Raw genomic sequence first — 12,583 nt, 5'->3', positions numbered from 1 at the left:
TTTCTTTTAGTTTTTAAAACACTTGGGCTTAGGGATTTCTCCTTTCAGGAAACAGTTGCTCATAAATTCTAGATGCCAAAAGGCTATATTTTCTTTCAGCAGCTCCAATGGCATATATCATATCAACAAATTCCTTACGAGGAAAATTCATATTGATTACAAAATAAACAATAAAAATTAAAAATCGATTAACTAACTCACTGATAATAATTTTTAAAATGGTTTTTGAAGAAAAAACATTGATCTTGTCTAGTGCTGTCATAAAACTAATAATCTGACAATTATTATTTGATGTTTAAACCAATATTTGTAAGCAATCTTGATCAAAACTTAAAGAATACCCGTTTTATGCATAGTTTTTTACAGAAAAGTTAAAATATCTCAAAAAGTACTTGGTTTAGCTATAGGACATATTAAATAAAAAATGAAGGTATTTTTCCCTGGACTAACTGTGGTACAAGTTTCATAAGCGCAGAATATATTTTAAGTTAATTATGATTTTTTAAACGAACCAGACGAAAAAGGCAAAAAATAACATAAAAAAATTAATTACGTTGCAACGCCGCACGGAAATTTTAAAAACGTTATACCAAAGTAAAGTATTCGTTTTGCCTCATAATTTAGTGTCATAATATATAGGGCGTACTATTTAAAAAAAATAATATTTTATAGTAACTTTTTTGTAACACACCGAGTATACATAAAAATATTTTTAGTTCCTAGGTTTTTGTCAACCATACCACTTTGCTGTAGAACTTTTCGCTCTACCTCGTATAGTTAAGGCGCTATCTTAGCCGTACACCATGTTGGCACACCCTGTATATCTTAGATTGACGTCGTGCACATCTCTTCGAAAACTGAAATTTTCACGAAGGTAAGCAGGGGAGGATGTACCAAGCAATCGATGTACAAAAACGGCCAACTGATGAAGATAAAGATTCTCTACACGCAACCATCAAAGAGTACACATTTTTTCTGAAACTCTGTTATATTTTCTTAAGTTAAAAATGAATCTACAGCACTGATTTTGAAGGTTCTGCAAACGATACAGGGTGACTTTATCTAAACAAGGAACATAAACAATGTTACAGTAATTCATAATAGGACAGGGCCGTATCTGGACCAAAATTTTGGGGGGGTTAGGCCAGTGACATTTAAGATATTAGGGATAAAAAAAACTTTAATTTATAAATAGGTTTTACTAAAAGAAGATACCAGTTTAAACTAAAAAACACATTTAACAACGTTAAAATTTTAAAAATAATAATTATAATAACAACTGAATATTTCTTTGCTTTTCCCTCGCAAAACGATTTAAGACCTCTGCGGTATCAATTATAATATTTCTATGCACGCTTAAAAGGGCAATCGTCCTGTTAGCCGCTCCTGACCAGTTGAATTGCGCAAATAGTCTTTTAAACGCCTTAGCGATGAAAATGATCGTTCTGATGAGGCTGTAGATACAGGTAACGTAGCCAGAATTTGCAACAGAGTATGAATATTGGGAAACAAAGATGGATTACATGCTGATAATGCATCAAGAGCATTTTTTGGCCTTTCTGCTTGAGGCAACTTAATCCATTTTTGTTTCCACAACTGTAGTTCTGCAGATAACGTATCTAGGTCCAAAAATTCCTCATATGGTAACAAGTCTTCCATTTTTACTATGTGTGCTTCGCACATATTTGGTACTAGACAATATAACAATGAAAGTGATTTTTCTTGATTTGCAAATCTTGCAGATTTTCAACAGTTCTTCTAAATTGATCAAAAAAAGGAATTGCAACTGTGATTCGAAAATATTCCTCTGCAGTAGCTACCATGGCATTAGAACGATTCTGCTGTCGTGAAACTATTCTAGGTATTTTTATGCATTCTTCATCATCTATAGACTTTATAATAGCTTCAGATTTTTTACAAATATTTTTGAATTCTTGATCTATAATCAGTCTCATATTCCTGACCTGATTAATAACAGTATTCACATGCTCAACAGCGCTAAATAGATCAAAATCCACAGTCTGGAGAATTCTGCATAACGGTAGAGTAAAAGCAATTAAAGTGGACGTTGTTAACATACTGATAATAAACTCACTGGTCATAATAGCTCGAAGGAACTGCAAAGCTTTTGAAGAAGTTTCGATGTCTCTTACTTGTTTTAGTTCTTCTAATGTTTCAATAATGGGTTTAAAAACTTCAGTAAACCTAATTAGTCCATCATGATTTTCCACCCACCGAGTTTCACACATGGATGTTAACTTACTCCATTTACTATTTGGAACATGTTCTTTAATTTTATTTTTTAATATCTCAGTACGCATAGCTGATATTTTTATAAAATTTGCAATAGATTTTATTGTTCCATTTTCTGATACTCTGAACCTTACAGGAATGGGCAAGAGCTAAATTTAAAGAATGAGCACTACAGTGCACATATAGTGCTGCTGGATATTTTTCTCTAATTATAGCCTGGATATAGGTACCAGTCGTTTCAATTTTATTTTACGTTATAAGATTTTCGGGGGGGAGTTTGAACCCCCAAAACCCCCCCTAGATACGGCCCTGTAATAGGAAGTACTAAGGACTCGCATAATTTCTTGCGTTCTTTGTAGTTAATGATACTTCTATTAGCATACAACGGTTTAAGCGCAAAATAGGATTTTTTAATTACGTCAAAAACATGCATTTTGAATCTCAAGTCCTCCTCGAAAATTACACCAAGATTCTTAATGTTATCAACTATTTTTAACTGCGTTCCCCCCACAAATAGTTGTAGATTATCCAAGACATTTTTTTTCTTATTTTTTGAAGAAAAAAACATTACAGAACACTTGCTAGGGTCAAAGATAATACTACTACGGGTACTACTTCGTAGTAGTATTATCTTTGCTAAATTTTAAATAACTGCTCGACGAAAAAGTTCAAATACATGACAAATCTTCATTTATTCTACTACAACCCCTCAATACGTCATCAGCTTCAAAAAAAATAATAATAAAGTTGCATATCATCCGTAAAGCCCCGAATACTGCAATATTTAACAACCTTATACATGTCTGCTATGCACATTAGAAATAAGACAGGACCCAAAACGAATCTTTGTGGTACCCCAGAACTTATATAAGAGCGGTTTGACTGAGCTTGATTTTCTAATACCACCAGTTGCTTTCTTTCAAAAAGATACGACCTAAAGAAGTTTCATGAATTATTATCGAATCCATAATAGGTCAATTTTGCTAAAAGCAGGCTGTGATCCAACGTATCGAAAGCTTTAGAAAAGTCAAGCAATAGTATCATCTCTATCCAAAGCCTCAATGATTTCTTGAGTAACTTTTAACAAGGCAGATGTGGTGCTATGCCGCCTTCGGAAACCAGACTGGCCCTGCGGGATTATGTTATTTGTGATAAAGAAATCATAGTCATAATCATATATTAGCTAAAGGCATTATAAGATAAGTCTTCCAAACATCAGAAAAACAACCTCTTTCCAAACAGGAGTTTATAACATGAGTCAAGTGAGGAGCAAGATGATAAATACAATGTTGGAGCAGATTCGCTGAGATGCAGTCACTACCACAGGCAGTAGATTTAATATCTAAAACTATTTTTAAAATGTCTGCTACTGTGGCTAAGCGAAATAAGAACTGGAGATCAGGACTAAATGTATAATTAAGAAAATATTCGACTGTCTCTGGGCAGTTATCTAGCTATACCTATCTAGCTACCAGACTATAAACTTATGAAAAATAATCATTTATTTTGTCAGGATTTTGAAGGTTTGCAGGTATAGAACGGTTAGAAGAATTTCTAAGACTAAAGGTTTTTTATTGCTTTCCATAGTTTTTTACTATTGCTGCTTTTTTGATGAAGTTCCAAATATGCTTTCTTTTCCCGCCTAATCATCCCCACCACCGAATTTGGTAGTTGCTTGTAGAATAGCCAATCGGTAAACTCTTAGACTTAGATAACGCTTTATTTTTTTCTTCTATAAAGAGCTTAACGCTTTCGGTAATCCATTCGGAGTAAAAGGTTTAGAAATCCTTGAGGTAGTTAATGGTGCATGTGTCTCAAATAATGAACAAACGTTGCTGGACAAATACTCGACTTTTTCACCCAGACCATAAATATGGTACATATTATCCCAATTTATTTCTTCTAGATCAGCAAGAAAATCATTTCTGTCAAAAAACCGAAAGTTGCTATAAGATCTATATTTTACTTAAGTTCATTTTCAACCTTAATCCTGACTATCTGATCCCCACAAACTATTACATGGTGATCTGAAATTAAATCAGCATTCAAAGTATAAGAACGTACGAGACTTGCGGGTTTGTTAAAATAAATCACGTCAATTAAAGTTTGTGTTTTAGCTGCAACACGAGTAGGCTCATTTATTACCTGGGCAAAATCATATGCAGAAAAGCAATCCAACAAAATATTGTCTGAAAAGTGATTCACATTGAAATCACCGAGAATAATAACATTATCATATTGTGAACATGCAAGGGATAAAATATCGTCAAAACAACGAACACAATGACGTAGATCTCCCCTAGAAGGCCTATATAATGAGCTGAATAGAAAAAGTTTCTTTCCCAAACGTAATTTAACGAATAAGCACTCGAGATCAAGGGAGAAATCAAAATCCTCGAAGGTTAAAGAGCTTTCAAGAGATTGCCGCACATATATAGCAACCCCTCTTCCCCTGGCCCTCCTATTCATCACAAATAACTTATAAGTTGGAATTGAAAAACTATAAGATCTATCATCACTAAGCCAAGTCTCAGAAACGCACATAATTCCAGCTGATCGGACAATGAAATCCGAGAGGTGATCAAAACCTGTAGACAGTAAACGCACGTTAAGGTGACCAAACTTAACATCACTTAAGGTTTCAGGCATTATAAACTTAAAGTTAATTAATATAATTTAATCAAAGAAGACCAACAACTTATTCTCCAAAACTCACAAAAAAAAAGAAAAAACAAACAAATAAAAAAGATTAGATATATGACTTTCCTTTAAGCAATATATACTTAGATATCAATGAAAATAGAATAAACCTGAATTATATAAACTAAAAAGAAAAAATGTTTCAATAATAAAATCAATAATAATAAGATGAAATAACAGTTTTTTTTTCACTTACAGTATTGTGCAAAAAGATATCAACATTGAACTTTCCTGTTATATATCTTTTAGTATCTATTTTATAAGTAAGGTTTATATATTATTTACAAGAATAATTAGAGCCTGTTTATATTTTCATATTATCATATTTTTTGTATCATAATAAATAAAACAGCAAATTGTTTTATGCAAATTTATTATTCAAAAATATAGCAACAAAAAATAGTTTTTATTCTAAAAAAAATATAACCCAGCTAAATTAAAATCAATTCAATATTTCGTGTAGTACCCCTTCTCCTTTATAATATTTGCACATCGTCTTGGCATGGACTCAATTAATTTCATAATATAGTCATTGTTCACTTCTTTCCAAGCCTTTTCCACTATTTCAAAGAGAATATTTGTATTAGAGCATGTTAGGTGCCTGATTTTGGTGTCAATGTAATGCCATAAATTCTCTATAGGGTTTAGGTCTGGCGATTGAGATGGCCAAACCATTACATTTATTTTTTCATCGGATAGCCACCTCTTAACAAATTGAGAAGCATGTTTTGGATCGTTGTCATGCTGAAATATGGCTGTTACTGGCATGACTTCATCCATATATGGAACTAAATGTGTTTGCAGAATGTCTTTGTAGATGCAACGATCCATTTTGCCCACTATTCTTACTATGGGTCCCATGCCATGAGCCGAGAAACATCCCCATATAAGAATATTTCCCTCTAAACAGATCAAATGTACTTTTTGTTTAATCTTTGTTCACTGGGGCACCTGACGTACATCACTAAATCAGTCCTAAATAAATTATATTTAGATTCATCACTAAATACGACTTTCTTCCAATCAGCTACAGACCAGTCGACATGAGATTGGGCAAAGTGAAAACGAGCCTTGACGTTCTTCTTTAGAGTAACGGTTTTTTGGCGGGGCGACGAGCAGGTAAGTTGGCATCAAGTAATCAAAGTCAAAGTCAAAGTCAAAAAAGTTTATTACCAAAAAAATTGTTATAAATATAATTATAGCTACATGAGAAAATAAAATTGACAATTTCTGGTAAAAGGAACTGCTTCGCGATTATATAAAACCGATAGCGCAATTTGCGTGAAACAGGCTTCGAAAACATTATAAATAAACACAAAAAAAAAAATCCTAATTAACCTAAAAAAGAACAAAACTAAAACTAAAAAGGGTAGAAACAAAAAATGGCAAAGCAATTTGGCTGGCATGCGACGGAAGGTAACAAGAATAGACAAAAAAGAACCATAAAAGAAAGATTGGATAGGCCAGCTTATCTTTGGTCTTAGTTGATTTTGCAGTTTATACTACTATGTATCCACCACCAGTCATACTACCAGCACAGATATAACTAGCCAACGCAAGTTGCGTTAGCCAGTTATATCTGCGCTACCAGGCATCTCGTTGGGAGTCGAGAAGAATTTGCTTAACCTTGGTGTAAAATTTATTAAATGACAAATCTTTAATATTATTTGGCAAGTTATTCCACATTGTAACTCCGGCAACCGAAAATGACCTGTGGAAGCTACTTGTTCTATGTTGAGGTATCCTAAAATTTCCAACATTACGAGTATTGTGTAAATGCGAGAAAGTAGTAAATAACTTATTTAAATAAGGGGGTTGACCCGACTTTATTATTTTATATATAAAGGCATATATGTGTAATTTTCTTCTCCTTTCCATATTTAAAATAGAATTTATGTTTAAATAAGGTGTGATATGCTCCCGATAGGCAGCGCTATAAGAAAATCTTATACAGCTATTTTGCAATTTTTGTATAGATCTAGAAAGCTCAGATGTTATAGAATTAGAATATACGATATCACCGTAGTCGAGTAAGGAGAGAATGAGGCTATTGCAGAGATAATATTTGGTTTTGCTCTTTAAGACATTTTTAAATCTGTACAGATTTCTAAGACGCATATAGCCTATATTTAATTTGTTTTTAATGTGTGTCTCAAAACAAAAGTTAGAATCTAAAGTCAATCCTAATATTTTCACTTCATTGACAACTGGAATTTTTTCTCCATTAATCTCAATATTTATACTTTCATACAAGTGTCTCAGAATTCCTGACTTATAGCCATATAAAATGATGTTAGACTTAGCAGGGTTAATTTTTAAGTTATGCTCATTGGAAAAATTAACTATGTTTAGTATATCCGATTTAATTTTTTGCTCAGAAATATTAAAATATAAAAAATTTAATGGCATGTATATTTGAGAATCATCAGCATATTGTTGTAATTTACAATGTTCAATACAGTTAGGCATATCCGCAACATAAATCGAAAATAAAAGAGGTCCCAATATGGAGCCCTGAGGAACACCGACTTCCAAATCAAGATACCCTGAGTACTTTAAACTTCCATTGTTGGTTTTTAACAACACCGAATGTGATCTATTTTTAAGATAGGAATCAAAAAAAGAAACTGTAGATTCGGAACAACCAAAATATCCCAACTTTGCAAGGAGCATTGAGTGATTTATAGTATCAAATGCTTTGCTAAAATCAAGCACCGCCATGCAAGTACTTTGTTTATGTTCTTCGTTAAGTCTTATATTATCTAACATTCCCACCAGACTAGTAGTTGTACTATAATTCCTCCTAAATCCCGATTGCGTATCTGGAAGTATACCAAATGAGTTAACAAAATTATAAAGTTGTTGGTGAATATGCTTTTCTAGAATTTTAGAAACTACTGATAAAATACTTATAGGCCTTATGTCTTTTAGTTCTTTCGGATTAGAGATTTTTGAAATAGGTCTTATAAGTGCTTTTTTCCAGATATCAGGATATACATTTGTAAGAATGCAAGTATTTAAAATGTTTAGAAGTGGTTTTTTACAAAAAGGTAGGCAAAGCTTGATATCATTTATACAAAGTCCGTCAGCTCCTATAGCATTTGATTTTATTTAACCCTTTCTTCATCAAGAAGACTTAAATTTAATTCTTGAATACTATTATTCCATTTATTTTCATTGTAAAAATTTAATTTGGTTTGTGATATATTATTGTTAATTTGGTTAACGCATTGAGAAAAATAATTATTTAGGGCTTCTGGATTACTAAAATTACAAGGCAGATCGGTATTCTTTGATTTAGTTAGATGTAGTTTATTAGCATTTATCCAAAAATCACGATTTTTTTTTGTAGAAAGTGTGTTAAAATATGATATTTTTTCCCGCTGAATAGCATGTTTTGTATAGTTTTGCAATTGCCTATAATAGTTTAAATTTAACTCAGTTTTATTTTTTTTATATTTTCGCAGTGCTTTATCTCGGAGCTTCATAAGCAATTTAATATTGTCTGTTATCCAAGGAGTAAATGGTTTATTTTTAATATTTTTAGTCTTAATTGGCGCATGTTTATCAACTAAACAAAGTATATTGTTGTTAAAAGCCACAAGTTTATCGTTAACGGAATTTAGGTAATATATACTATCCCAATTAAGTCTTAAAGCGTCATGCTCAAATAAATCCGTATTAATAACACTATAGTTCCTATATTTCATTTTAAAATGTCCCTCTTTACTTTTAGGAAACTCAAGACAACAGAATACTAAGTTGTGATCACTAATGGTTTGTGACAAAGACAACGAACCGACACCATTTATTGGGAAATGTTTATTTATAATAATGACATCAAGTAGGGTACTTGTATTGTTAGATATATTCCATCTTGTAGGCTCGGTTATTACTTGATTTAAATCAAATGTATTTAAGAGCGCTAAAAATCTGTCAGAAAGTCTACACTTCTTTAGTAAATTAATATTAATATCCCCCATAAAAACCACATGATCAAATAAAGGAACAATATTTGTAAATAGATCCTCAAGGGAATCAAGAAAACTGTTAATATCTGATGAAGGTGGACGATATATCACGGTAAACAAAATATTTTTGCTAGAAATCTGAGTTTTTATGCTTAAGAATTCGAAGTTCTGTGGCGGGTTGTGAATGTGATAAACTTCAAAATTAACATATTTTTTAACATAAAACCCGACCCCACCGCCACGCCCTAATCGATCTTTCCTGACGAAATTATAACCCTCAATTTGATGTGCCAAGTTATCAGTATAAGCCGTCAACCAGGTCTCAGTCAATCCCAAAATGTCAAAATTATTATCAGTTATGTAATTTACAAATTCATCGAATCCAGTATTAAGGGACCGAATATTGAGATGACCGAAGTAATCTTCTCCTTACGGTACTGGAACTGAGGTTTACTCCACCCTCTTTTAATTTTGCCAAAATTTGGGAAGTAGGCAAAAAAGGATTTTCTTTGGAAATTCGTAGCAGCTGCCTATCCATCCTCAAATTTGTTTTTCTGGGTCTTGCAAGAATGGGCGCCGGTGTAGCTGTTCCAGTAAGGTAAAATTTTTGGCAAACTCTGGATACGATTGACCTGTGAAGCCGTAAGCTTGCAATATTACTCTGCCTAACACCATTTTCGTAATGCTCCACAATAATTTTTCTTACATCACCAGAGACGGTTTTTGAGTGACCCATTTTAAGTTAATTCTGAGATTCAAAAATAACAACTTTACAGCAGGTAAATCAATATTTAACTGATAAAATAAGTGCGAAACAAGAGTGTTGCTATATTTATGCACATTGTCTAAATAAACAAACATGAAGTTCCTTACTCTGCATTGGCATTCTTATGATATCTCGGTATATTTATAAATAATACAGAGGCGTGTACTTAAAAGTAAGGAAATAATATGGAATAAATAAAGGAGCAAATAATATTTTTGAAAACATCGCTTATTGCTATATTTATGCACAATACTGTATGTGGCTCTGTGTCCCTTATACCACTATATTACGCAGAAAAAAAATGATATAAGTATAGATTCTTTTGAAAGCTACCAATAATCCCAAATGCCAAGACCTTAAAATTAGTAAGGATGTTGAAGTACCTTTAAATAGAATTCAAATCGTCCTCATTCTGTACACGATGCACAAAACCCCGATTTTTTATGTAAACATTGCCACGTGAAATCCACACATTTTGTTTAGAAAACCGAACCAATGCAGTCTAAGAATAAGTATAGTAATTTAGTAGTAAGATTTTGAACCATTGGAACCCAAATTGGAATCATTGGTTAATTGAATTGAACGTAATCTGACTTGAAATAAGACTCCTAAATCAGTTGGATTAAATGAAAGAGTTTGGAAGGGCAGCAATAAGTTAACTTATTATCTTTAAAAAGGGTTTTTAAAAGTAGTAGAAACTGTAACTGAAGTTAATATATCTGATGCTGAAGATCTCGTGGAAAGTGATAGGAGTTGATTGAAGTGTATAGACACTGCTGCAGGTACCAGAAAGTCATATTTATCTGAAGGTGAAAAATGTTTACTGTAAACGACTGAGAAAAGCTGTTTAAGTAACTCACTATTCATTTCAAAAAAGTTCAACAGTAATATATAGTTCTCTTAATATTTTTTCCAATGAATTAAATAACCTTTCCCCTTAAGACCCATTAGAGAGTCTTGTGATTGATGTCTATCCTTTATCTAAAATAACTTTTACAAAATAGCTTGTTTTACACTATTACAACCTACATTGAAATCATAGATATACATTAATTAATCAAACTGATTGACCTCAATCAAAATCATAAAATTAATTTTATTCTTGAGAAACTTGCATTAATTTCCAAACTTTTAAAGAGCGGCGCCTTCAATTGCATCACCGAACTTAATAATATTAAATTTAAAATCACTAGAGGACCTAAAGGTCTTACTAAGAGATAATGCTTAGGTTAGGTCCAGTTGATCAAATATTAGTGAAAATCTCTATGTACTTACCACTGGCAGCAATTATTTCAGTATTATCCTCATCACAAAGATTAGGTTGTCTAAAAAAGGTTCCAATTTTCTTTCCACTTAATACTGCTTTTAGTGTATCTGCTTTAAGTCCGTTTGCTACAACCACAGATGTTCCATGATCTACTGCCCATAGAGAAGAAGCTATTTTACTTTGCATACCACCTGCAATCAAACTGATTAAATTTATGACATTTAAAATCTTAATCCTCAGTACCTAGTCCAACATTACTAGCTTTTCCAAACTCGACATTCTTAATCATATCCTTGGAAAAATTATGAATAATCCTTGCCTGTGGATCTTCTGGATCCTTTGTAAAAACGCCATCAATCGTCGATAAAATCATTAAGAGATCACAACCGATTTCTGTAGATAATATTGCTGCCAGTGAATCGTTATCTCTAAGGGCGATGCCTTCACATAAAGTAGGGCCTAAAAGATCATTTTTAATAAAAATAAAGCAGAAACATGAATAATAATCTGCCTACAAGGAATCTCAGGTTGAGGCAAAACAGCATCATTGGTATTCAGAATAGGAATGACTCTGTACTGTAACAAATGATTGAGGACATCTTTAAGTACTTTTCTGTTATTATCTTGATAAATGTCCGCTTCTGTTACTAAAACTTGGGCACACTGAATGTCGAATTTTGAAAATAGTGCTTTGTAAAGGAACATGAGACCGGGCTGCCCAACAGCTGCTGCAGGTTTTTTATCAATTTTTGTACCAGACTAAAACACTATAATGTTAGTTTTTTCAGAATTGTTTTTTTAGTTTAATTGTACCTGCACTTTAACTTTTTCTCCCAGTTTTGATCTACCATGTGCCACACTACCACTAGTAATAAATAAAATTTCCTTGCCTTCCTCATGCAATTCCACCATCTAAAAGATGAGTAGCTAATGATTTTATTACATTGATTTAATAGTTACTTTTATGGGATACCTGTTCTATAAGATTAGCTAATCGACTCATAGCGATTTTGTTCCACTTTTCTTGGATTATGACCGCACTACCAAACTTCACCATAATTCTTTTGGCATTTTTTAATAAATCTCTTGATGGGTAGGCAAGTCTTTTATGTTCCAGTGGCTTACATTCCTCCTGAAATGTTTGATTTAATGACGGTACTGTAGAAGGACATGCTGTACTTACCTTTTTCGGTTTCTTTTCGGTAAGTAACCTGGTACATTGACACCACCCTGAAGGCTTTTTTACTGAACTTTTTAAATTTATTGATAGGGCCATAATAATGAATTTTCATTCCGGTCAGGAACTAGGGTCCAAGAAACTAAAATTTGCCCAAAACTTATTTTTAAAAGTGTAAAAAAAATACTAAAGTAATTTAGTATTTTATTAAATAAACAACAGCATTGTCAACGTCACATCACTTTAGACAATTAAAAGTATCAAGTGACTTTGCTAGAATTACATTTAAAGGTCTACATTAAAGGACTAAAGAACAATAAAAAGAGAAGGTGACGAGAAAGAAGAACTTATACTAGTAATCTACTTGGTGTTCTCTCTTTTCATTATCACTCTTTGCTGTTTATATCATTTAAATCCTTAAAACCTTGAAAGGTTTTCAATGTCTTTCA

The 12,583-nt window shown here is 32.4% G+C and overlaps 1 protein-coding gene across 1 annotated transcript in view; it reads right to left on the bottom strand.

Moving 5' to 3' along the window:
- Window positions 1-12,365, bottom strand: part of LOC126741035 (delta-1-pyrroline-5-carboxylate synthase-like) — a 29,821-nt gene extending 17,456 nt beyond the window's left edge. Inside the window, exons 1-6 of the mRNA XM_050447305.1 lie at window positions 12,141-12,365; window positions 11,931-12,089; window positions 11,771-11,869; window positions 11,473-11,716; window positions 11,201-11,416; window positions 10,966-11,148 (exon numbers count right to left, since the gene is read on the bottom strand). Coding sequence (XP_050303262.1) covers window positions 10,966-11,148; window positions 11,201-11,416; window positions 11,473-11,716; window positions 11,771-11,869; window positions 11,931-12,089; window positions 12,141-12,233 — 994 coding nt within the window. The 5' untranslated portion in view covers window positions 12,234-12,365. The remainder of the gene's footprint in view (window positions 1-10,965; window positions 11,149-11,200; window positions 11,417-11,472; window positions 11,717-11,770; window positions 11,870-11,930; window positions 12,090-12,140) is intronic.
- Window positions 12,366-12,583: the final 218 nt, after the last annotated feature.

This window comes from Anthonomus grandis, chromosome 10 (genome assembly GCF_022605725.1).
Source record: "Anthonomus grandis grandis chromosome 10, icAntGran1.3, whole genome shotgun sequence".
In the NCBI taxonomy this organism is placed as follows: domain Eukaryota; kingdom Metazoa; phylum Arthropoda; class Insecta; order Coleoptera; family Curculionidae; genus Anthonomus; species Anthonomus grandis.
This window is presented reverse-complemented; position numbering and strand designations above follow the sequence as displayed.